This window comes from Falco rusticolus, chromosome Z (genome assembly GCF_015220075.1).
Source record: "Falco rusticolus isolate bFalRus1 chromosome Z, bFalRus1.pri, whole genome shotgun sequence".
In the NCBI taxonomy this organism is placed as follows: domain Eukaryota; kingdom Metazoa; phylum Chordata; class Aves; order Falconiformes; family Falconidae; genus Falco; species Falco rusticolus.
Genome location: NC_051210.1, coordinates 73,386,136 through 73,411,922, shown reverse-complemented (window position 1 = coordinate 73,411,922; position 25,787 = coordinate 73,386,136). Strand labels below are relative to the sequence as shown.

Below are 25,787 nucleotides of genomic sequence, written 5' to 3'. Positions count from 1 at the left end.
AAACCTCCAGTGCTGTTGAAAACACCTCCATCCATATGAAGCATCCATGCCTTCTCCACTTCTTGCTATCACCTCGGGAGCCTTCGCCCCTGCAGTGCACACCTGAGCAAGAAATTGAATGCTCAACGGAAGTGAGCTGCTCGCTCACTGTTGCGTGTAGCCATATAACAGACTTCGGGAGCAGCTTTGCCATCTTGTATGCCTGCAGGCACAGGTCAGAGATCCAGCTTTGAATCACAAAGCTGTGCTGTTTGCTGCCTGACTCCCTCATTAGGATGCTTTATTCCCTGCCCAGCCGTGGCTGTTGTGGTGGGGAATTTGGAGCTCACAGCTCCCAGGCGTAGAATTTGTTGAGAAAACTTTAGTCCCTGCTTCTGCAGGCTTTGACTCTGCTGCTGGCTGTGTTTTTGTCACGACTCAGCTGCGGCCTCTGGTTCCTAGGTGAGGCAGGTTTGTAAAAGAAGCGCGTCCAAGAGGCAGCCAGCTCTGCAGGTAAGCCCTGGCCAGTGCTGTGCAGTGAAGGAGGAGTTAAGCTTGGCATCTTCAGCTACTGATTCTGCCCAGCAATTTCATGTGCTTATAGGATTTTATTTCTTTCTGCACGGGTTCTTGAGGGCTCTGGGAACCCTGCAGCAGCCAGGGTCCAGCACCCAGGCAGATCCATATTTCAGAAAGGAATTGTGTAATTTCTGCTCTTGTAAATCTTCAGTGTGCTTTCAGAGTGCTCAGGTGCTATAGAAGTGTAGTCCCTCCTGCTGCTGCTGCTACTAGAGTGTCTGTGGTGGGGAAGCATTTACTGTGTCAGCACTTTAATTCAGTCGCAATTTTGGTGCAATATGAACATCTAGAAACATCAGAGTCTTTTTCTCCACTGAGGAATTGCATATAGTAATTAGGAGCATATGTGGTGGGAGCTGGGGCAGAAGATGGCCAGTGGGGAGAAGGAGGAGCAGGTTCCAGCCCAGATCACCTCGGTGGATGCTCATGAGTCACCACCTGTAAGTGGCTTCTGCCGAGTGCCACATGCCAAATTATGAGTCATAGAGCAAGAGAGCACAGAAATGGGAGAAACTGGTTCGGTCACTGTCCAGCTCCTGGGTGAGCTGCTGTATATCTGCTGCTTGAGCTATTTCTGATGTCTTGCGTAACTCAAAATGCACAAAGCAGCTGGGGCTTCTTCTCCGGTGACTGGGAGGCAGTACCTACCTCATGCTAGTTGTGTCATCGGCAGGAATACATATAACACCTATTGCTTATTTTTGCATCACAACCCCCCTAATCTCTGCTGGCCAGCCCCTCATCCCTGACCTGCGCGGCTCCTTGCTGCCACAAGCACAAGGGCTGTGACTGATCGTCGCGTGCTGCAGTTTCCAGTTTGAACACATCATAATCCTGTATAGTTCTGGAATGTAATGGTACATTAATCATGGCTAGTAATGATACATTAGTCAGGCTGTCCTGGAAACCTCTGGAAAAAGCCCTGGCCCAGGCAGCAACTCATTGTGGAAAGAAAAGAGAGTGGTCTTTTCAGGAATGAAATCACTGTTTGCTCAGCACAAGAGGAGCCAGCCTGAGCTGAGGCAGAAATTTAGGAAGTATTTAGTCTTTCTGTGTTGCTGCAGCCCCCTTTAGACTCTGGGTGCTGGAATATTCAGCCTGGGACCAGGCAGACCACCCTCACTATGCTCCCTGTTCCCTGAAGCAGGGAAGGAGAGTTGGAGGTTTAGGATGAGTCAAACAACTAGTATTTCCTTTTACACCTTTTCTTTCATTAAATATGCTGGATGATTTACTAAAGCATTTAATGAAGGCATGAATTTGGCAGAGATGTATTAGCCAGCACAATGTCCAAACAAATACCACTAGCTGGTCCCACCCTGCAACAACGTACAGGCTTCCTCACCTCCACCCTCTTATTCACCCCCATGATTCAGACCCATCCCCAGGCCACTCATCTTGTGCCCTTCACCCCATCCTCTTCACTAGCTGCTCCATGAAGGCCCTCCAGCCTCCTGAAATTTTCCTGTTAAGTTTTTTTTTGAAAAAAACCATTCAGTACTGTGCTAGCAGCTTTTGAAGTGTCATAGCTGGGGCAGGGACTAAACTGCATTACTGGGACCCTGGGAACTGGTGCAGGAACCAGTGAGCCCTGAGATCCTCCACCCAGTCTGAAGAGTGGCTTTCAGTCTGGATTCATCTGCTAGCCCTTTTGCCTGGAGGAAGACGTAGGGGGAGTACACTGAATATATCTCTCCCCATGGAGCAGGGAGGCGATGTCTGTATTGTGCCCCCATCTGCAAGCTCATGCAAACCGTTGCTTTTGCAGCGTTTCTGCTCATGCTTGTTTTGTAGAGGTGTGTGGTTTCTTCAGGCATGTTAAAGCAAAAGCTTTTAACAACCCTCAGAGAACAAGCAGCTCCCATACAAAAGGATTTTTGCTGGTTCATCTATGAAACTGAATGCCCAGCTTCTAACTCTGTTTTTTCTGTCTTTCACCCTTGAGTCACATGATGGATCTTGGTCCCTCTGAGGAAGATGATGATGGTAGTGAAACCACAGCCATTGAGAAACAGACAGCAAGAACCCTCACAGATAAAGGTTTCCATTGAGCGTTCAGTTTCATAGCAGAGTGACTGTGATTTGTGGAACCATAATCTGTTTAGAAGAGCCAGTCTCCAAAAAGCCATCATTGCCTCCAGCTGATGGTTCTAATGATCTTGCTCCTGCCTCTTCATCCTCTGTGGTATATGTGCAGTCCTTTTGCATTTAAATCACATTTATTGTTTAAATCTCTGCATGCTTCCTACAGTATTGCATTACATTTTATGGGGAAACTTGGATCTCTGTGTGTTGAACCCTGTGGCCCCACGTATGCAGCTGACAGTGCTGAGCAGAGCCGGGTGTTAAGCTGTCAGTGATGGAACTCCGAAAGCGTGGCTGGGGTGGTAACAGGTAGCGGGGCATGCCTGGAGGTATGTGAGCACCACACCTAACACATCAGCACTTGGAGGCAGGGCTGGTGTTTGCATGAGCCCCCTCTAATTGAAGCAGAACCTTGCAGGCCAGTTTGGAGCCAGCTCTGATGGCTTCTGCATCTTCTCAGCAGTGTTCTAGAGGCAGGAGGTCGTACTCCAGAAGCTATTGAGCTGCACTGACCACCCTCAAATCAGCACAATGTCCTCAGTCTTTGAGGGTACAACAGAGGAGGGATTTGAGGGCCTTTCTGTAGCACTCAGCAAGGACTTAAAAGGCATGACCTGCATAACCTGAAGGGCTCAGCTCTGCAAGGTGCTGCATGCCCCTGTTACCTTCAGCACGCTGCCTCCTTTGTTTTGTCATGTGTTTGCTTATTTATTTATTTGTTTGTTTGTTTGTTTGTTTGTTTGTTTGTTTGTTTGTTTGTTTGTTTGTTTGTTTATTTATTTACATGGGTGTACAAGCATTCATAAGCAATTCCACACTACACCATAGGTATCTCACAAAAAGCATCCTTCTCTGCTCTGTATTACCTTGACTGGATTGAGGGTCCACAGGTGGTGCGATGTCTGGCCCTCACCCTCTCCAGGTAACCTTAGCACCTCCAGAAAGCGCTGACTGAATAAATAGCCCTGTCTCCCATGTAGCAGCAGATGGTGTCATTACAGAGAGGGCAAAGAATTTTCAGATTTGCAAATAAAATGGCTGTTGTACTGATGTGTCTAGAGTCATGGTGCTCCCTACATGCCTCCCAGCCTTTCACTGCCACGATGATGTGCTTTTCTGGGCAGGGATCATTGCTGGGTGCTCTGTTTGCTGTTGTGTGTGTAGGACTGAGCAGGATTCAGCACACTGTGAACTTGAGCTATTGCAAATGATAAATAAGAAGAATGAACTGATTTGGCAAAAAGTATTCAGGTGCAGACTGCCTATCCACATCTGGAAACTTCTGCTTGCAAAGGGGTGTGAGGGCTGTAAAAAGAGCTGATCAAAGCCAGCAGAATCTGAAACTACTCTGCTTGCTGGCTTTTATGCCCCAGTGCCAATCCCAGCCTACCAGATGCTGAATAGGAAGAGGGAGGATCCTTCTACAGTCTTCCAGAATCAGGGAGGGAGACTCAGGGAATGTGTGGCCAGGGAGGGTGCTCTGGTGTTGGGAAGTGAATAATCCCTGTGCTGGCAGTACCATTGCCAACTTCCCTGCATCCCTGAGACAGAAGGATGTCAGGAGATGTGTCCCAAGAAAGAGGAGGGGTATCTAGGGCACAAAAAAGGTCACACATATCGCTAAGGAAGCTGTCAGAATGGCTCGCAGCAGGAGCTGGCTGTGTGCCACCTGTGATGTTGGACAGCAGACCCTTGTGCTGGGAGCAGGCTGTGAGTGCAGGCACAGTGGGCATCTGTCTGCTGCAGTATCTCTGACAGCCAGTGAATCCCAGTCGACCGGGAGAGCCTGTGCTGCCAGCGAAACTAAATAGCTGGGCAGAGTTGCATGTTGCAGCCAGAGCTCCAGAGCGACAGCTGGGAAGTGGCTGTGTGTCAGCTTTCTTGACATTTGGCTGTCAAATGTCGAAGTGTGCCTGTGCAAGCCTTGTCCTTCCACAGCAGCTTCTGCACCAGCATGAAGTGTGTGTTGCTCAGCAGGGCTTGTCAGCAGACCCAGTGCTGGTACTGGGAGCCGGCTGCCAAGCAGCCATTTCCCAGCATCAGTGAATGTCGTGACGGAGGGAAGACACAGTCACTCAATATGAGTGATCAGCAGACTTTGTTTATTGTCCCTTACAGTCACCTTTTATGCCTTGTTATAATTAGCTCATACATATTACAAAAGTTAAGCTCATTATTGGTTAGTTGCCCAAATACCAAGCCCGCCCCTAGTTTCTCTTCTGTAGTTATCTGTTCCCACCTGCAACATTCTTTTCCCACCGCGATCTTCCTGATATTGTGTAACAAGGACAGCCAAAGACAGTGTATTTTTGCTTTACTTCAGATAAGCTGAGAGCGATGTGCATTTTTGTCCAGCCAGCTGGACTATGTCTATGTGACCCTTTTCAGCTAGCCAGTTATCCACAAGTGAAGACCTAGTACTTCAGCAGTGAAGTGTGCTGTCATCACAGTCTGTATCCTCAAAATGATGCTTTTCAAGTGGTTACATTGTGACAACACTCAAAATATAGCAAAGCCTTATGGAGAGATGTGATCTAAGCATTGCTATCACCTACAAAGGCAGTAACAAGGACAGGGGAGGTCTGCATGAGCCCATAGGCACTAGCTGATCAGCTTTTTTTCATACAATGCTGGGAGGGAGCAGGAGACAGGAGAAATAAGGGCTCCTGCTGCTACATGTTCCATCAGTGGTGCATAAGGTCCAAACCGGTGCATGAACACTGCCCCAGCTGTTGAACACCACTTTGAGCGTGTGGGTGTCCTTGGCACAATCAAGAGCTACTGTTACCCATGGTGATTCTTAAACAATATGATCTTGAGAATCCCTGATGTAAAAGATCTCCCCCCAGGAAGTGAGCTGAGGACAGACTCATTCCTCTCAACCTCCATGGCAGCAGCTGTGGGAAGGAAGCTAGAGGCTTGTAAGACAGAGGAGCCATTGAAAGGGGAGTAAGGGGTGATATAGGGAGACTATAGGTGGAGGAGAGTTTAGGGTCACACCATAGTCCAGCTAGATGTGGTCCAAGCAGTCCAGGTGAACTCTCTACTTCAGAGCCAAACCCTAGGTGAAACATCCCAGCAGAAGCAGACATGAGAGTGAGGGTGTCCCTCGTGCAGGTCTTGTAATGATCTCTGGTGGAGTCTACCAGCAGGCTTCTCTGTTCGCTAACACTGGTGTTAGCATTAACTTTTACATCATTGGGTGTTTACTGTAGACACTAGGTCCATTTTTCATCTTTTTTTTTTTTTTTTTTTTTTTTTTTTCCTGACAGCATCATCCTGTGTCTGTGAGAAGCACTACTATGCGTGGGAAGTATTTCTTTTGATTTTTTTTTTTAGCATCTTTTAATAGCTCTTCTCATGCCATGAAGCTGAAAGAACTGAAGTTCCTGATCTTTCTGTGGAGCTGGCTCATTGCTTATGCTGTTGTTCAAACTTCACTTATCCCATATTTCTCAGTTTCCCCCCTGGGCTCCCATGTGCCTTTGCAGCCTGCTCCAAATCCATTTTCTTCCCATAGTCACAAATGCTGGGGTAAGGTAGGCAAAGGCAGATACTGTGAATGCCCACCTTCTAGAGTCTGAAGTGGCAGAAGTCCCAGGGTTCTGGAGTCCAGACAAGTATCACAGTATGCAGTGTCAGGGTGCTGCAAGCACTGAGGATGCCTGGATGGAATACGGGACATGGATTGCTGACCAAGGGTGTTTGGGCCAGGATTTTCAGAGGAAGTGGTGGATCTATGAGAACACTAGGTAATTTTTTAATCCCTTAGGACCATCCTGGATCACTGTTGTCTTTTGTGGTTTCTTCCTCTCCTTGCTGCCTTAGCTGCCCTCCAGTGCACTTCTCTGCACTGGCTTCTCTGGCATGTAGAAGGGAAGGCAAGAGGGAACCTCCCTCCAGACTGTCCTGGAGGGCTTGCAGGCTAGACATCTGGGTTCGACAGGGAAGGAGGAATGAATATGTTCTCCGCTCTCCCATATCAAATGCTGATGAACATGCCCCTCTAGCTTCATGAGAACCTGCTGTTTACTGGACACTGAGGGAGTCGGGCTCTTAGTGCTCTGCCTGTATCGCCCCTGTGGCAGTCTTACTGTTAGGAAGTGCAGCAGGCAGTAAGATAAGCAGGTAAGTGCCACAGGTACTGTGGCCGAGTGTCAGGGGACTGTGAACCAGGCACCCTGGATCACCAGAGAGGCTGGTTTGAGCTGAGGCTTAACCATCAGCAAGAGTTCAGCAGAAGGCAATGTTCTGTATGGGACCATCACCAGTGGCTCCCCATGGCCCCACTGAAGTCATCCGCTCCTTTGCAGATGAGAGTCCCTTGTGTGCGTATCTAGTTGCATACTTTGGCACCAGTGAATGAGCTTTAGGGCTGCTGGATGTTGGAGAGGCATGGTTGTTGCTGCTTTCCTGTTCCAGTCTGTTCCTGCTTTCCAGTCTCTGTCTGGACTTGTGTGTCTCTTAATACTGCAAGGCCTGGCGGCACGGTTCAGTGTTTGGTCCTTAAAGGAAAGTTCAAGGTACCTAAAGGGAGGCAAGGATTAATCCAGTCCGAGAAGATGTGTGCATTCATCAGAGTGCAGCACTTCATTTCAGACCTGGTGCTGTCTGCGTGTTGTCCTGTGAGTGTATAGTGCCGTCCGTGGTGAGGTCTTCACGTAGCCCAAAGCCTGTGCAGCCCTTTGGCCACTTGAGTGAAACAGTTATTTCAGAAAAGTTTGAGAGGGCCAAGTGGAAGCACAAGTGTTGTCCCAGGAGTCTGCAGGGAGGGGGACGTGCTTGTGATGCTTTCCCTGAAGAAGGACAACTCAGGACCTTGCACGTGGGTACTTGTGCTGACAAGAACAAGTCTTCAGTCAAACCAAGGATGCTTTAAATAGTCACTGCCTTTCCTGAGAGGTGACTTCCTTTGTGTTTTTGTCTCTCTCTAGGTATCTGAAGTTCCTCATGAGAAGTGTCCTCCCTGCCTCTCATGTGAAGCCCTACCTGTCCATGGGTAGCACCAGCTTAACTGATGTCCTGAAGAGCATTCCTCACCATGGATAGTCCACCCAAACTGACTGGTGAGACACTGATTGTCCATCACATTCCCCTGGTGCATTGCCAGGTCCCTGACAGACAGTGCTGCTCCGTAAGCAAAAGGACCAACCCCTTCTGCCAGCCAGAGCTCAGCATTACACGGACCTCTGCCCTTCCAGACAGAGACCTTTCGCAAACCGATTCCTTGCTGTACAGCAGCTTTCTCCAGACCTCCGAAACGCCAGCAGAGGCCTCAGAAAACAAAGAAGGCAAAGCGAGGGATTTGATTGTCCCTAGCATCAGTAAGCGACACAACCCTTTCCTGCTGAGTGAGGGTGAAGACCTCAGCATCTTTGGTGATGACTTGGGTCAAAAATCTTTCCACCTTCACAACTCACTTGTGGCTGGCAAGCCTCCCTTTCATCTGCATGAGCTGACCTTGCCCCCTTTCCACCTCCACGACTCCAACCATATTGTGAAGTCCTGGAACATGGCCAGCCGGTCTGGTGTGGTAGATGGGCAAGAGGACAAAATCAGCAGTGACGATGTCCAGCAGAGGAACAATGCGAACAGGTGCCACCAGGGCTCAGAACGCATGGAGCTGGATGAATGCAGCTGCCATCGTGGCAGCTCCTCCACCTTCTCCTTCAATGGTGGCGACCAGGAGTGGAACCAGAACACAGGTGAATCACTGAGGAATCAGGATGCCCTACACAGCCGGACATGCAGCTGTTCCAGCTCAGAGCTCCAGCACTGTCGCTGCTACAGTTCATCAAGTCAGTCTGAAGTGATCGACCAACAGATGGGCTACATCAGCGACTCTTCCTGCAACAGCTCTGACGGGGTGCTGGTGAACTTCAGTGCTCTCTACAACAAAATGAATGGCCATTCTCGATCTAACCTGAATTCAGCCAACCTGTCCTGTGACTCTTCCTTCTGCAGCCACTCAGACACAGGAGCTTTTTACCTGGATTTGCATTCATCACCCACAGAATCCAAGATGTCTTGTGAGTCGCATCACCCAGAGAGTTCAGGGAAGGTGTGTGGGTGTCAACACTCCTCCTCACCTGTCCTTGATGCTAACTGCAACTCCTACCACCTCCACTGTGAGCCTTGCACTTCGGAGAGCTCAGACCTCACTGCCTGCTTCCAGAGCCAAGCACGGCTTGTTGTGGCTACTCAGAATTATTACAAGTTGGTCACGTGTGACTTGTCTTCCCAGTCTTCTCCCAGTCCAGCAGGATCTTCCATAACTAGCTGCTCGGAAGACCATACCAAAGGAAGCCCAGCCCAGCCCACTGAATATTATCTGTTTAGAAGGCCTGACCTGAGACAAGAAGAAAGCAACGTGGAGTGCAGTGAAGAGGAGGCGAAGGAAGGATCCACCCAGAATATGATTGAGGGTCAGGTCTACGTGAACGTGTCGCCACCTAACCTCAACACAAGCCGGCAGCGCTCCAGGAGCTATGATCAGAACCTGGACAGGAGTCCTAGCAGCAGGCTGGGCTCTTTGGAACGCATGGTGAGCTGTCCAGTCAAGCTGAGTGAAAGTCCAGCAATACCCATCCAGAGTTCTCCCCCAAAGCGGGTGACATCTTTTGCTGAACTGGCTAAAGGCCGGAAAAAGAATGGCACCTCCCCACCACTCCGGTCCAGTGGTGATTCCTCCTTGGAGTTCTCTCCTATCCCTGAGACACAGCGGGATTGCCCAAATTTCCTTGAAGAACGAGCTCGCCGCAGCCAGAGTCTTCCACCCATGCCCTTCGTCCATGGCCTGAACCAGAGCTGCGAGGGCTTCTGTTTGAATCACACTTTTGGGGATAGCCAGGCTTTGTGTTCCACCAAAGACTCAGTCGCCGGTGAGAAGGTCCCCAGTGGGCATGGGGCAGGTGAGCAAGCCTCTCTCTCCCTGCTGACGGAGGCAGATGCCCTCTTCTCAGGTGGCTTTGCCGGTGGCCACGGACAAAGAGATGTTAGAGCCCAAGCAGACGGTAAGGAGCCAGACTAGGCAGAATGGAGAAGTAAAAAGAAAGGCAGCTTTTTGGGACACAAGGGGAGCAGCAGAGGAACCAGCATGGTGATGGGAGACCAGTGTCTGTGCAGTTTGTTTCCTGGTCTACCACTCCCTGGGACAGAGCCCTGCTGTGCTTATTTCAGACCCAGATCAGTGCAAGTGTCTTGTCTTTGTATTTCTAAAGCCTCTTGAGGTTTTGTAAACCTCTCGTTTTGTGTAAGGAAGGACATGGCATTAGCACTTCAGTGTCTGTGCAGCCTGGAGGACTCTCTGCCTTCCAGGGCATTGTACTCCCCCAGTCCATGAGAATCACCCGCCTTTAGCTCCTAAGACAAAGATGTGTAGATGCTCAGCGGAGTAATGTTCCCAGCAGGTGAAGGGAAGGGAACCATTGAGGAGGTTTTAGCCTTTCTTCTTTGGAGTTACATGGGGCAGAGGTGGAGAGGGAAGAGGCAGAGCCAGCAGTCTCCTGTCAGTGCAGGGTCATGGAGCTCCCACAGTCTCTGCCAGGACTTGCAGCATGAGTTTTGCAGAGATTAGAGGAGTGGTGTGCTCCAGCTGAGAGCAGCATGCAAGCAAGCCTAGAGGGTCTGAGAAGGGGCTGGAGGGAAAACAAGCCCTGCTAAAAGCTAGTTATAGGAAGAAGGGTCTGGCACACCCCACAGACAGCAGGTAACACCAGGGCCATGCTTGGGATACGTCTTTTGTCCCAAGATTTGCTGTGAGCTTGGAGAGTGGAGGGGAAGCAAAGGAAAAGGTTCCACACCATGCTAGGATGCGATGTGGCTGGTGATCAGGGATCCCAGTCATCCCTGTGTGTCCATCCAGTGTTGTGTGTGTTGTGCACTGAGCACACAGTGTGTCATGCTTCAGCTGTGTCCCTCAGGATATTGTGGCCCCACCAGGAGCTGGAGGCATGCACACATAGGAGGTCAGCCCAGCACACTCCTTTAGGACACCCCTGTCCACCATTTGCTGGAGCAGGCATCCACTTTCCAGGGTTGGAAGGTCTTCTATTTCTGCTGCAGTCCTAATTTGTCTGGGAACATCCTGCTTAGGTCTGGTACAGGCAGGGGAATGAAGGGAGCTGTGTGTTCAGAGGGGAGACTGTTACAGGAGAAAGAAGAGGGAGGGAAGGAGGGAGGGAGGGAGGGAGGGAGAAGGGGAAGCAAGCAGCCTTTCCGACAGCACCAAGTGCGATGCGGGATGCAGGGCTGTGATGCTATTGCATGCAATGCTTGTGCTCAGCTGGGTGAGATCTCCGCACATGTGGGAGGGGACAGTCCTTCAGGATAAGAAATCTGGCGGTACCACAGTGTGTTGGGCCATGTCTTTGTGGTACTGCCAGGGTGGAGACAGGGTGAAGGCAGGTGCCTGGGGCCACGACTTTGTGCTGTCCTGGGAGCAAAGGATGGGGAAGGGATGTGAAGCTGGTGACCCTACAAGGAGAGACAAGCTCCTGGTGCAGCGTCCTACTCTTCCAGACAGCTGTAAACAGCTGGGAACTCTGCATTTGGGGCCACATGTCTTTACTTTCCCAGTTCATGATGTGTGTAACCAGTTCAGACTCAAACCACGCTGTGTCTCACTGGCCTCTAGCTCATCCTCTTCCTCTCACAGCTGAGAGCACACTCCCTTTTGGCCTGCGATATGCTGGGCTGATGATGGTTGTCCCTCTGCCTGTCCTCACACTTTGTACCCCTTTCTCTCCCCAAAGGTGGTGGCACAGACAGCAAGCCTGTGGTACGCTACAGCAAGGACCAGCGTCCCACGACTCTGCCCATCCAGCCCTTTGTATTCCAGCACCATTTCAGCAAGCCACCCAAGGCCCGTGCCCTGCACAGCCATTTTGCCTCCAGCCTTTCCCAACTCTACAGCTTGTCCAGCAACCGACCTGCCAGCCAACAGATCTCCAGTTCCCAGTCCTCGGCCCTGGCCACCTCGGCAGAGCAGGCAGCAGTGGCGGGGAGCCAAGCCCACAGCACACTTCTGACCCAGCGCTCAGCAGACGGAGCTGCCTCCCGCAATGATGGCTGCATTAAGAAGCCTGCCCCTGAGACAACCCGGCCGTCCCCCCTCGGGAGTTACTCTCCTGTGCGATGCAACGTGCCTTTCTTTCAAAGCATGGACTCCTCTTCCTCGCCCACGGCAGAAAGAGCTGAAGAGGGCCAGCCCCCCAGAAGTAGGTCTTGCCCCATCTCCGCCAGCCTGCTTCCCACGAGGTCTTCCCCGGCTGTCAGCACCATGCAGCCCTCCCAATCCACCAAAGCTGATGCCCTGAGACAAAAGGAGAACCCCAAGCTGGTTCCCAAGAAGGAGGCACCGCTGGAGCCAAGTCCACCGCTCTCAGAGTATCAGCTCCACAGTGGGTCCCTCCCGCCCCTCTCGGTGGGTGGTATGCCCGTGAGCAGAGTGGGAGGCCATGCAGATCCCCACTGGAGAAGTGGCAGTGAGAGCAACAGCTCTGGTCCCCTGAGCAGCCTGGGAATACGGCCTGTCAATGGTAGGTACCCATCCACCAGGACGTGCTGTTCTGGAACATCTCCAGCTCCCTATGGCTATGGCGGTTCCCCATCGTTATAGCTGCAGTGCCCAACAGCCCCTACCATCGCTTTGTCTGCAAAAGGAAGCCCTATGCTAAGAGCTTGTCCCTGCAGTCCTGACTCCTACGCTATGCCTCTGGAGAGGGCAGCATGGCCTTCTGCTCTTACAGCACCCCATGCTGCATCCTTGGGGGTGCCCGAAACCTGATCCCTCTATGCCTGCAGCCAGGAGGCCACTCAGGCTCCTGCCATGCTCTGCCAGGCTGTGGCCTCTGCCTCCTCCATGTACATGTGCTAATGTCCTGAAACACTGCTGGACTTTTAACTAATGTGCTGTCTCTCTTTCTCTGTCCTTCCTCTTCCTCATCTTCTCTCTCCCCATCTCCCCTCCATGTCCTCCCATCTGTTCATATCCTCCCATCTGGTGCTCACTGTCTGCAACTTCCTAGCGAACCACCTCTCTCCGCAAGCGCTGAAGTGGCGGGAGTACAGGCGGAGGAACCCCCTGGGTCTGGACCGCGTTTCAGGGCTGCCTGGCTTAGCAGGTAGCCTAGACAGAAGGCAGCAAGAGCCTCGGCTGAACTGGGTGAACCCCATCTTTGAGCTCCCTGGCACTCTCAACACCAGCCATTTCCACTGCAAGCTGAACGGTGCGCACCACCTTTCTGCTGGGGGGTCTTGGGAGGTGACCTTGGGGCTCAGGTTCAGCCTGGCTTCATCACTGCTCTGCGGGCTCCAAGCAGGAGGAATGATGCATCTACTCGCAGTGGGGCTGAGGGGTACAAGAGTAAGGTGAAAATTGCCTCACTGACAGGTACAATCTGTGTGGTGCCTCCCCTCTTCTCCATGAGCTGAGACCAGTGAGGTCCGGCTTTGGGCTGGATTGAAGGGGAAAGTGAATGGCCCAAGAGCCTGCTGAGACCTCAGCAAGCGCTCCTGGACTAACACAGGAGCTGTGGCCCTTGGAAATCCCGTGTCTGTGCCCCACAGCGTCTGTCCCAACCCTGGCAGCATGCTAGGTGCTGGGCTATAGCTTTCATGGGGCAGCTGGCAGCACTGTAGTGCTCCACAGGACTCTGTCTTCTTGCTTTGCCCTTTATGTCTTCCCTATTCTCCAAAACCTGTGCAGGAAGGGCTAAGAGGGGCAGGCTGCTTTTGGCTGAACCTTTGAGAGCCCTCTGGGGAGAGCAGTGTTGCCTGTCTGTGGGAGGGAGAGCATTCTTCAGGCCAGCCTCAAGTCGAGAAGGGAATTCCACAAAGCTCTACACCTTGCTTTGCCAATCCAGTTTCTCCATCCCTCCTTTACGGGAAGATGCGTAGCACAGGGCTGGGGAATCGACCAGATGGAAACTGAGCACATGAAGGAGCTGCTGCAGAAGTCACCTCTTGAAAACAGAGGCCATCCCAGGGGACAGGCAGAGACATGTAGTTTGTTGCCTGTGGATGCCTCTGTGTGACAAGTAAGGATTCTCTCTGTGCTCTGCTTTCAACCCCACTTGCTGGGGCTGTCCACACAGCAGCCCTGAGAGACTGGTGCAGCAAGGTTTCCCATAGCACCAGGCTGTGAGGTTGAACCTCCCATGGCATCTTCCAGTGCCCATAAGCTCCCAGTCAAGGTGGAGCTAGATGTTGGGTGGACCGTGGGGTTGAACTGTACAGGCTCACATTGCAAACCGTTGCTGGGAGAGTAAAAAGCCTGTAGCCTTGCTGTCCCAGCCTTGGACAGGCTGGGGTGAAGACGGCTGCTGGTGCAGGTTGCTTCTGGAAAAAGCGAACCATGTGGGAGAGACTGTGGTATGATCCTTCTCCCCCATGTCTTGGCCCTGCAGGACAGTCTATGAGGCAACTCCAGCTTACCTACACTGACTTCTTCCCTGACTACTTCTCACTAGCAGAGAAACCCCCTGCTGAGTTCTGCCTCTCCCCAGATGGCAACACAGAGTCCATCTCCATCGACTTGCTGCAGAAGAAAGGTGAGTCTGTGCATCTCTCATGGATGAGAATGTGGTGTGGTGCAGCATGAGACAGTGCTTCTCTTTGTCTCATCTCATCTCTATAGACATAATGATTTCTTTCCCTGTCCTTCTCTACTGCAGCATCATAACTACGTGTCCCCCTGGACTGCTGGCTGTTTCCATGGCAGGTTGTTGTGGTGTCTGCACCATGCAATGTGCCATGGAGTATCTTTGAGCTGCTTGTCCCAGAAAGTGTGATTAGAAAGGATCATTAGTCCACAAGAAAGAGCAGAGAGAGCAGGCAGGCACAGGAGTATGACCCTAAGGCACAGCAGGCGGCCATCCCTGTCTCAGTATGCAAGGACAGACTTGTGTATCTGCGTGATGTTGCAGGTGTGCTAGCCTGACATTTTGTAATTTAGGTAAAAGGTCTAATGGGTCTTACCTGGTAAATTGTTTATATAAAAGAGTGGAAGAAAGGATTTCAAAGCAGGACTAGATATGGCTGTGGTGAGACCCATGCTAGAGGCAGCATTGAGGACTGGGTTGTTGACAGCTAACTCAGTATCATTTCAGGAGCAAGGGATGTGCAGAAAGGCTCCCCTGCCTTTGCCAGCTCTGTGTTGGTGGTTACTGGAGATGACAGCTTTCCCTTCTTCCAGTTCTGTTCTTGCACTGTACTGATGCAGGTGTCAGGTCACCCACCACTGGCTTGTTACTGAACGTCATTACATAGCTTGACAAATGCATGGCTTCTGCCCCGCCACTGTGTAGGGTCAAAGCAGCAAAAGACTAATTGCCCCAGTCCTCATCCCTGCTCCCTCAAGGGATGGTGTGTGGAGGTGACAATCCATGTCCTTCGGGAATATTGACAGGGTGTCTTATGCTTCAGCCACTTACAAAGGTCGTCCTGCTGTTGGGCTGGTGAGTGTTGGAACCTGCAAGTACAGATTTGGTGAGGAGTTTGGAGAAGCTTTGCATGGTTTTGGTAGAGAGGTCACACATTCTGACACGGGCCTGAAATGCCCCTGCCTGTTTTTTTCATTGGTCTGTCCTAGGGTCTGTCCTAGAGCCCCTTAGGCAGCTCTCTGACTTGTTCTTTCCCTCTAGGTCTGGTGAAGGCAATCAACACTGCTGTTGACCTGATTGTGGCTCACTTTGGAACCAGCAGGGATCCAGGGGTGAAGGTATGTCTTGCTTTCAACATCATGAGTGACATGGAGAGGATGGAGAAAGATTGCCCCTCCATCCTCTGTAGTCAAAAACTGCAGGGTATCCAGTGAAGGCAGCAGTACCAAGAACAAACCAAACAAAGGCAATGGTACGCCATGCAGCAGATAACAATAAATTTGTGACAGTTCTTGCTGCCCGATGCTGGGGTGCCAAAAGAGTGCATGGAATTAAGGGAAGATCAGAAAAACACAGGGAAGGGAAGTTCATTGAGGTCTATTGAATACAGGGAAAGAATGTCTAGCTTAGGTATTCTCTGAGTTGAAAGTAGTTGTAGGCTGTGAGAGTATTAAGGGCAAGTATTATATAAGTTTGCTCTGGTTTGACTCTTTCTTATGTACTTACTTAAGGCTCTTTATAAGAAAGAATACAAGGCCAGCTGGAATTCTGGTCTGATGCAGTACACCAACTCTTTTTTCTCATACAGTACAGAGTTGTGTGTCCCTCCTCCACACATTCCCTGATTCTGTTCTGGCACTGGTGCCAGGACAAAGCAATCTCCCTATTCCCTCGATGTGTCACAGGGCTCCGTAGTGATAAAAAAGTGCATCAATCATTGCCCATGTGGGGCAGGGGGGCACCATCTGTAGTCCTACCATGAACCCACTAGCTTCAGAGTGCACCTAGGTTGTTCATGGGACTGGCTGTCTTTGGTCTGTGCTCCCCTCATCTCCCATTTCTGGAATAACACAGAAGCAGAGCAAGTTTGCTTCTGTTTGTACCAGGCAGTGTCTGCAGTCCTGTGACACCCAGCGTGTTTGTGGTGCCTCCTCTCAGCGCTGAATGCTCTGCTTCAGGCAGGGGACTCTGTGGCAGCAATGTGACACTGTTTGGACAACAATGACCTGCAGTGCCATCCCCAAGGAGAAACCTCTCTGGGACAGATTCCAAGCCCATTCAGTCTTACCTCAGAGGCCAGGGTAATTTGCCCCTAATTACAACGGTTGCTGATGCAGAGGTTGCTGTGCAGCGTAACCAGAGCTGTTGGGATTCCCACAGCTTTTTAAGGCTTCACAGTGAATTCCCTGTTCTCGCATTGTTGGTTTGGGGAATGATGGCAGCTTTCCCCCATTACTTTACTTACCAGACAGTGCTGTGGTTTTGACCTGGGGTTTCGTTATGTCAGTGCACCAAGGGCTGAGCATTCACCTGTCAAAAGGCAGCACTCGTCCCTGATGCTCCCACGCTCCGTGGATCTGACGGGATTATTCCTGACCCAGAAGTTCAATCTCAGTTCAGGGCCTTTGGGGACCTGTGCCAGCTAGCTACTGTAATTCCAGCTCAGCTGCTAAAATCTGTGTGCCCTGAACACCACTGCCTGGGACCACCAATGTGACATGCACGGCCTGAGGCTGACTTGTTTGGATAGACTCCTCAGCAGCTAAAAGGCTGTATGCAGCAGAATATGCCCCTGCTCTGCTGGTGCTGGGCTCTTATGTGCTCCTCACCTCAACCTGAGCTCTGTCCATCCATTTTGCCCTCACCCTGTTTATTTATAGTAATCCCTAGGAATTACAGCATGGCATGTCACTGAGTTAAGTGTTCCTTAACCCCTCGGAGCTGGTAGTTCCTATGTGGCTTGCTGCTTTCTGGTTCAAAAATAGCAACAAGAAAATCTACAGCAGCAGAAAAATCCCCTACTCTTTTCTTCCTCCAGCAGGACAGCCTTGTTATACTTGTAGGCAGAACCAGGCATCCCTTATAATTGGGATATCCTCTTCCCAAGTTGGGATATTCTCTTCCTAAACTATTCCCTTGTCCTAGCCTGGGGCAGCCCTTACAGGGAGCAGTCCAGAAGCGGTGTATGAGGCAGCAGGGGTGAAGAAGGGCCTTCCAGTTCAAGGAGCTGCTGGGCGTCATGATAGACTGGATATTGCCTGCTGGGTGTCTGTAGTAGGCAAGTGGGGCTAGATTGTTTGCATGCATCTATACATTGTAGAGCAGTTACCAACACTCTCCCTGTTGCCTGTTTTCCTTTAGGCCAAACTTGGGAACAGCTCCGTGAGCCCCAACGTGGGGCACCTCATCCTGAAATACCTGTGCCCTGCTGTCCGGGACATTCTGAGTGATGGGCTCAAGGCTTACGTCCTGGACATGATCATTGGCCAGAGGAGGAACATCCCCTGGAGTGTGGTGGAGGCATCCACTCAGCTAGGTATGGAGGGCATGCAGCAATGCCCGTTACTTTGTGGTACTGCCACGTTATTGCTGGGAGGTGCTAGGGAAAGTTGATTATAAGGATGGGAATGCAGACTGATACCCATCCATCTCCTGCATGGAACAGGGTGCAGCTTGACCTTCTCTTGCAAGATGGGAGAGCCAGTGCTGTGTTCTGCCCAAATATTTATTGTCATTTCCCCTGAAATTTCCAAATTCTCCTATAACAGGCCCTAGAAATCAAAAAAAGGGGGAAAAAAAATCTTTTTTCCCCCCTCTAAGTTTTCAGGGTGTTTCTAGACCATCTTTAGCCTTGCACAGCTGTTGTATAAGGCGGAATTGTGCTTCAGTTTGGTCTGTAAGAGAATTTGCACTCACAGCTTACTTGGCTCAAGGATGCCCACAACACCTGCACTTGATGCTAGTGCCAGGCTGCACCCTGGATTGTGGCAGTGGCTGTCACTCCTTTCTGAGGTTACAGATGGCAGGGCCACACTGATTTCTGCATCATGAAGAATTTACATCCAGGGCTGGAAAGCCTCCCACCCTGTTTGAGGCAAATCTCCAGCTCTGTGTTTACCTCTGTGATTTCAGACACTCCGAATTATAACCACCTCCCACAATATTCTGTGTACCTGCTGATTTTGAGCCAAGGGCCGTGATTGTCCCTGAAGTCTGGGAGGCAGGTCCTTGCGGTATTGAAACCCTCCCAGAGTTTTGGAGTGGCAGTCTGGGACAGAACACAGCCCATCTCCCTTGTGGAGTCTTAACTGTTGGGATGGAGTGAGCTGATCTTGGTGTTTGGTGGAGGGGCAGTGCATATACAGGCATGGGCACGCAGCCAAAGTCTACCCTCGACTTGATGCTCCTCCCCATGGTGTCATTTTTGGCTTTGGTGACCACAACTAATCTCAAAGTTTTGCTTCTCTCCATAGGCCCCTCTACCAAGTTGCTGCACAGCCTCTATAGCAAGATTAGCCAGTACACGGAGCTCACCAACCACACCATGAGGTTCAACGCATTCATCTTTGGCCTCCTCAAGTAAGCAGGCTCCCTGGGCTGGCTGCATGTCACTGCCCAGGGCTGGCAGCAGGTGCTGGTCCTTGACTGCAGGCAGGCACAGTTGTCAAAGACTTAAGAACCCTGGGAAGCTGCTTCCCAGTTACAGGTGAGGGAAGGAAGAACCTGTGAGCCTCAAGGAACTCCAGAAGGATCAAAGCCTACCCAGCCAGGTCAGGAGTGAGAAGAGTGGCTGTAGCCCACTGAAGGACATTGTCAGCTTGGTTTAGCCCCAGAACATTAGGTGGGAAGAATCTGTCAGGGTTCATACAAGGTTAGACATAACACATGCATACATTACTCCTGGAAATTCCTACTTACATCACCGCTTTGCGGGCCTTCAGTGAACAAGCATGAGGCTCTGAAGGAGAAATTGCCCTGTTCCAGGAGTCAAGACTGGCTCTTCCAGGTTGGATAAGGAGTGTGCATACTACACTTAGTGTTAAACAGAAGGTGGCAGCAATGTCTTCTTGACGGTGAAGGGATGAGCTCTGCTAGGATTATATTTCCCTGCCCCTCTCCAGCGGTCAGAAAGAGCCCTGGCAGCAGCAAGAGTCCCCAAGTTCTCCAGATGTTGGGGGATCCCTACAAGCAGGAGCAAGCTCTGCTTTGTTCTCCCCACCCAGGGTAGCCCAGGTCTCCCCTCCTGGCACAAGATACCAAGATTGCAGCAATAGTCTTACGTTTGTAAATTATTTGCCTCTTCCATGTGAGCCCTTCTCAGAAAAACTAAGTTAAGCCGTGGACCTAGGAGCTAAATGGTGAGGAAGTTTGCTGGAGACATGGTTGTTAGGCGTTAGGGTTGCAGAATGCCTCATGTAAAGCAAACTGGATGGCTCCATGACAATCTGGGTGACTGTGATTAGCGCATGCTAATGGAAGTGAGCCACTGTCCTTTCACTAGGTCTTGAGGTTCACAGGCTCATGCTGTGTAAATAAATGCCCTTTTCCAGCCACACTTCTTCTTGTAAAACAGAAAGGATGAAGGGGATGAATCGATTTTCACTCGTTCTTTCTTTTGTTCTTCCTTTCTTTCTTTCTTTTCTTTCTTTCTTTCTTTCTTTCTTTCTTTCTTTCTTTCTTTCTTTCTTTCTTTCTTTTCTTTCTTTCTTTCTTTCTTTCTTTCTTTTCTTCCTTTCTTTCTTTCTTTTCTTTCTTTCTTTCTTTCTTTCTTTCTTTCTTTCTTTTCTTTCTTTCTTTCTTTCTTTCTTTCTTTCTTTCTTTCTTTCTTTCTTTCTTTCTTTCTTTTCTTTCTTTATTTCTTTATTTCACTGCTTGTTTTCCCTTCCTGCAGTATTCGGTCCTTGGAGTTCTGGTTCAACCATCTTTACAACCATGAAGGTAAGAGCCTGAGGGCTGTGGGCTGCAGTGGGGGACAAATTCTGCACAGTGTAGAGCACAGGAGGGGCTTGCATTTCTTTTGTTGTTCTCTCAGCCTGGGCTGCTCCCTTCTGCTCTGAGCTGAAGGACCAGAGTATACACAGACCCAGTTTACTGGGAAAGTTCCAGGTGGAAGTCCAAGCTCCATGCAGCTCCCTCCAGGTGAGCCTGGCCAGACATGTTCTTCCCAGCTGCAGCTGGTATCGAAGGGTATCACCTCCAATGCAGATCCCTTAGTCTACCCGCAGGAGACCAGATCTAACCCTCTCCAAATTTCTGTGTTCCATGCTCGGTGCCTAAGAGCTTTGTACAGATGGAGATGTGCACACTTAGCTGAAACCCTTCAGGCATGGGAAATGGAAAGAAATGGAAAGGAAAACCTCTTGACAAAAGCCCAAACTTTTTACTGGATATATCTGTTTTTTTCAACCAGAAATGTTTCTGAAGTGTGCAGATAACTCAGCAGCACAACCAAGCTGCCTGATGCTTACAAGCAGCATGACTAAGTGCTAAGTGCACAGTGAGACAGACTCAACCTGCTGGATCTCCTGAGAATGCTGCTGCTCAGCCTGTGCTCAGCCCAGGGCCCTGTGCACTCTAAGAAGTCCAGCCCAGTATCTTCTGGCAGATTTGGGGGCTGTCAGCAGACATTTCCCAGGTCTGTGTGTGCAGTCAACACTTCTTTTTGGAGCAGACAGGAGAGCAGACTCGCTGAGCAGTGTGGCAAGAGAAAGCATCCTGGTTTTCTGGAGCAGAAGACCATCTGTTTCAAGCCATCATTAAGAGCTAGAAGTGTAAGCAAAAGCTAGGGCTGTCAGGATGAGGAAGGCCAGGCAAAGCGGGTAGAGATAAGGTGCAAGTCCTGTCTGTGTTGTATGTTATCTCAATGGGGCTAAATAGCCATAAATCCTGTTCCCAATGTTGTCCCTGGGAGTGAGACCTGACAAGAAAGCTGAAGCGTGGCGGCACTGCAGATGTGGTCAGATGAATCATAGAATCATTGAATGTTTTGGGTTTGAAAGGACCTTAAAGATCATCTACTTCCACCACCACCCCTGCCATGGGCAGGGACACCTTCCACTAGACTAGGTTGCTCAAAGCTCCATCCAACCTGGCCTTGCAGGATGAAGTGAAGGGTGAATGCTGCAGGTAGAAATACTAGCCCATTTTCTGTTAGGATCCAGTTCAGCCCAGCTGTGTCTCTGGAAAGGCTGTATTCAGCTGCCCCTGACACCCCTCTCCGTAGGGGACTGGTGTTGGCCAGATCCACAGCTCCTTGTTCATCTCCAGGAGGTGGGAAGAGAATTTTAATACGTGCAAAGCCTTTAATGCTCTTTATTCACACTCTACTCTCATGTATTTTGCAGCAGAGGTCATCCCAGTGGATAGTCTGCCAGGCTGGTGCTGCAGGGTCTGGGCCAGTTTGCCAGGAGCTCACAGAGCACCTGGTGCTACCTGACCCAGTGCCGAGCCTCACGCTGCAGCCACAGCTGTGACAAAAACTAGTGACCAGCTCCTCTCCCTACAGTGTCAGCAGCTTCTTGGTGGCTTGGCGAAAGTGGCAAGGGCCTCTAATTAATGTCTCTTGCCCTACAGATATTGTCCTGGCACACTACCAGCCGGTGGGGTTTTTGTGCCTGTCTCACAGCGTGTGCCAGCCTCTTTTCGAGGAGCTCCTGCTCCTGCTCCAGCCTCTCTCCCTGCTGCCGTTCAACCTAGACCTGCTTTTCGAGCACCACCTGATGCAGATGGGCAAAGAGCAGCAGCAGCAAAAGGAGCTGCTACGTGTGAAGCAGGACCTGCTGCTCTCCGCACACTCCACCCTGCAGCTGATGCGGACGCGGGGCAGCAGTGAGGACCCCGACGGCTGCAGCACTGCCCCTGAAGCATGCAAAGTGGGTGCCAGAGATGGTGATATCTCACCAGGCCACAGCCCCCAGCAAGCTGCCAGTGAGAGGGTCAAGGGTGTGGGGGCCTCCTGTGGAGACAGCGACAGGGAGGAAGAGCGGAGGAAGTTGCGAGAGAGCACGTGGGAGAGGAAGAAGGACAGGCAGGCAGGCTGGTGGTACCAGCTTATGCAGAGCTCTCAGATCTACATCGAGGGCTCAGCTGAAGGCTCTAAGTTCATCCGCTATGAGAAGAAGACTTCGAATACTGTGCCTAGGTCAGCAGAGGCCCGCAAGGCACCACCTCCCCGCGAAGGGGTGGTGGAGGGTGCAGAAGCTTGCCCCATTGCTGAGGGCACCTTGGAGGAGAAGCCCAAGGCTGCCAGCAAGCCAAGTCCTGAAGCCATGGAAGAGCCCTTGGAAAAGCCCCAGCAGGTACTGGTCAGTGAAGAGGTGAAGGAACGGAGCTGGCCCTTCTGGATGGGCAGTCCCCCAGACTCCGTGCTTACGGAGCTGAAGCGCAGCAAGGAGAAGGAGGCGGGGGCTCAGCAAAGAGTGGGAGCAGCACCAGTCCCGCAAGAGGAGAGCAGCACCAGTGCATCAGAGGGCAGCCAGCCCATCAAGTGGGGACACTTGTTTGGGTCCAGGAAAGTTCAAAAAGAGCCCAGGCAGCCTAACAGGTAAGGGCAGGGACGGTTTGGGGCTGGGGAGGGCTGGTTCATCCGTGGTCACAGTAGTGCAGGTGGAAGTCAGGCTAACAGCCGACTGCTGGGCTACACCACAGTGGTACATCGGAGGCAGTGTGTGAACAGAGAGGTCTGTCACCCCTGCCAGCCTGCCTTAATTCCTCCCACACCACCGTCCCCTTCAGCTCCTACCCTTGCTCAGTCAGCCTCTTGGGCTTTCCTGTTCTGCCGGAGCTCTACCGCTGCCTCAGGTCCTAAGCCCCCTCTCCAGGGGAAGGGCCCTGGCTGCACGCCCCCCATCATCAAGTCATCCCTCCCAAAAACACATAATGAGAACGGAACATGGAGCCATCCCTGTTGTACGCAACAGGTGAGGAGGAGGAGGCATGAAGTTCCCAGTGTAGCTGAGACCTCCCTGCACTGCCTCTCCCTCTATACCCTTAACTGTTTCTATGGCCACTGGAAATGTCCTTCCCAGTATAGGCCAAGGTGCATCTGCAGGATGCTGAGCCCTCCCGGCCAGGAGACAGCCTGGGGACCACAGTGTGCTTCATGCATGGAGCCAGACCTCTAAGCTGTGACCTTGCCATGAGAGCAGCTGCTCCTTGCCCCCAGGTATGCTTCCCTGCCACTACCTGCTTCTGTCTTCTTCTTACAGGTTGCCCTCTGGCTGGCTGAGCTTGGACAAATCTGTGTTCCAGCTGGTGGCCCAAACAGTTGGGGCAAGCATGTGGCGAGAAGCAGCTCCTGAGCCAGAGCCCTCCCAGCGAGAGCCACCTGAAGTGCCCCCCGTGGCACAGCCAGCCCGGGGGCTGTCTCCCCAGCCTCCCTGGTGAGTGGCGCCATGTGGCAGTCCTGCAAGCACTGGGGTGCAGTGGGTGTTGTTGGCACAGCTCTGCTTGTTGCAGTTCACCTGACCTCCTTTGTACTTGTGGACTAGGGGATGGTTTGGGACAATGATGCAGCTTCTGCACCCATCTGCTGCAACTCTGCAGTCTGCAAGTGAGGGGAAGCTGGGGGGCAGCTGGGATCCTGGCTGGGGAGGAAGGCAGGGGGTGGTCTTCCTCACTCCCCTATGCCTGCAGTGGTCCCTGGGCTTCAGCAGGGTGAGCATCCTGTGGTGAGCTAATCCTTCCTCCCTTCTTTCTGCCTGCAGTGAGGTGAAAGCTCTTTGCCATCACATTGCCACTGAGGCAGGACAGCTGAGCTTCAACAAGGGGGACATCCTGCAGGTCATCTCCAAGGTGGACGGTGACTGGCTGCAGTGCAGCCTCGGCTCCGAGAAGGGACTGGTGCCCGTCATGTACGTCACCCATCCGGAGGACGAGGACTACTGATGTGGTTGGGAGGCCAAGCACAGTACCATGAGCTGCTGAGGCTCCTCTGGGGAAGCCTACCCTGCCAGAGGAACAGACATAGCTTCTTGCTAGTTTCTTACCTTTCTTGCCATTACAGAATACAGTAACCATAGGTGGTTCCTTCTTGCCCCTCCTCGTGCAGCTGCCAAAGGCCATCTCGGCCCGTGGGGTCTTCTGTGAGCTGCACCTCATATTGCCAGGCATCGCCATGCATGCAACCACACCGGGGACTGCCTGAGCCTCCTCCACCCCATGTCACTTCCAGCACCTGTAGGCCATTGACTTGTACGTAACAGGAATGCAAGCAGTCCCTGCCACAGCAGTGCTGCTCCTGCTGCCTGGCTCAGTTTCATGTTGGAGGGTGCAGAATGCTGGCCGTACCCTCCCTGGGGGTGGCAGTGCAGTCTGCAGCCTTCAGCATCCTTGGCACCATCAGCTGCAGGGGTAGAGCCACTACGCATTGGCAGGGTCTCTGCAAGGCTGGACTGATGGGTTGCATTGATGGGGGGCTGCAAGGGACGCTCCCTGACGCTGGAGAAGCCCTGTCCTAATGCGTTATAGTGGTGCCTGGTGTGTTGTACCGAGCCAAGTGGCCTGGCACTGCCACACTGCAGGGCTGAGGCTGTGCCTGGCCACGGCCAGAGGAGGGGGACAGGGTATGTGTGTGTGTGCGGAGCAAAGGGGTGTGTGGGGTCGTGAAGAAGGTGTGTGGATGTTCAGTGTTACGTAGGTCCAGGATGAGTAGTGCCACCCTGTGTGGAAATGGGTTCTTTGGGGGGTGGTCCCACGCCCTCCACACTGAGCAGGCAGCCAGTGCCTGGGAAGCCCTGGGATGCTCAGTGGAGGGGGAGTTGGAGGGGCCGGGGTGAGGGCAGGGTCCCTGACTGGGCTAGGGGTGCTCTTTGGAGTTGGGGGCAGCGCTCCCAGTAGGTAGATCGAAGGGTGCTCCCAGAGGGAGTCGGGGAGCCGGGGAGGGAGGGGTGGTGCTCTCCTTGGCGTAGTGTTTTTGGTCTTGCTGAGCAGTGCCATAGGGTGGTGGGGGACAAATGTGCACAAGCACAAGGGGATGCTGGGGGTCCTCGGTAGAAGCAATGCCAGTCAACCCCTTCCTTGCCATGTTCATGCTACCTGCTGGGGTGGGGATCTTCATTTACCCATCAGGTGGGGAACAGTGTTAGTGAAAGGCCATGCCAGTATTTGGTGCCTTGGCCGGGTTGACGCTGCTTGCAGCATCGTGCCTGGGCTGGCTTCCCCATGGCGAGGGGCCCTGGTCTTGCAAGGTTACCTCCTGCTTGTACATTGCTTAGCAGACGTTGCACCATATTTAATTTGTATTTCCCTGTTAGAACAAGGTATCTCGCCTTTATTTATTTCTTTATTTATGATGCATATTAATAAAAAAGGTGCTGATTGAGCTCCCAGCTACCCTGTCTTGTGATTTCATCCCACCCCTGGGGAGGATATGAGGGTTACCTCTGCTGGGACACTGCACTGCAGGCTTTGCCCAGCTTCCACCACAGCCAACACCAGACCTTCAGAAGGAGATAGGTTGCCCCCAGGTACCAGAGCTGTCAGTTCAGGCTGCTGGGGGGAGCTAGATCACGTCTCAGGGAGGCAGCATTCTTCAGGGTTCCTTGTCTTTGTTCCTTCTGCATGCTTGCAGGGACAGAAGCAGGTTTCAGACAGGAGTTCACACGTATTACAGTCTACCATCTGCTTCTCCAGGGTGTTGTGAGTAAGGTGTCCATAGGTGTGGTCAAACTGGCACTTGTCACCTGTGGGCAGTGGAAGGAAGTCCTGAGCAGCATGGGAAGGAGGCAGTGAAGGGTGGGTTGTGGGGCTGGGACCCAGAGC

General features: G+C 51.8%; 1 protein-coding gene across 7 annotated transcripts in view; it reads left to right on the top strand.

Annotated features, from left to right (window-relative positions):
- The window catches only part of RUSC2 (RUN and SH3 domain containing 2), a 62,862-nt gene extending 37,508 nt beyond the window's left edge, over positions 1–25,354 (top strand). For 4 of the 7 annotated variants that reach the window (XM_037373084.1, XM_037373087.1, XM_037373085.1 and 1 more), the window contains 11 exons: positions 7,578–9,656; positions 11,397–12,182; positions 12,672–12,872; positions 14,052–14,195; positions 15,288–15,364; positions 17,388–17,562; positions 18,500–18,605; positions 19,918–19,964; positions 21,600–22,569; positions 23,234–23,407; positions 23,732–25,354. In XM_037373084.1, coding sequence (XP_037228981.1) covers positions 7,685–9,656; positions 11,397–12,182; positions 12,672–12,872; positions 14,052–14,195; positions 15,288–15,364; positions 17,388–17,562; positions 18,500–18,605; positions 19,918–19,964; positions 21,600–22,569; positions 23,234–23,407; positions 23,732–23,912 — 4,833 coding nt within the window. In that variant the 5' untranslated portion in view covers positions 7,578–7,684 and the 3' untranslated portion in view covers positions 23,913–25,354. The remainder of the gene's footprint in view (positions 1–7,577; positions 9,657–11,396; positions 12,183–12,671; positions 12,873–14,051; positions 14,196–15,287; positions 15,365–17,387; positions 17,563–18,499; positions 18,606–19,917; positions 19,965–21,599; positions 22,570–23,233; positions 23,408–23,731) is intronic. The other 3 variants (XM_037373088.1, XM_037373090.1, XM_037373091.1) reach the window with 3 other exon arrangements.
- The last annotated feature ends 433 nt before the right edge of the window (positions 25,355–25,787 follow it).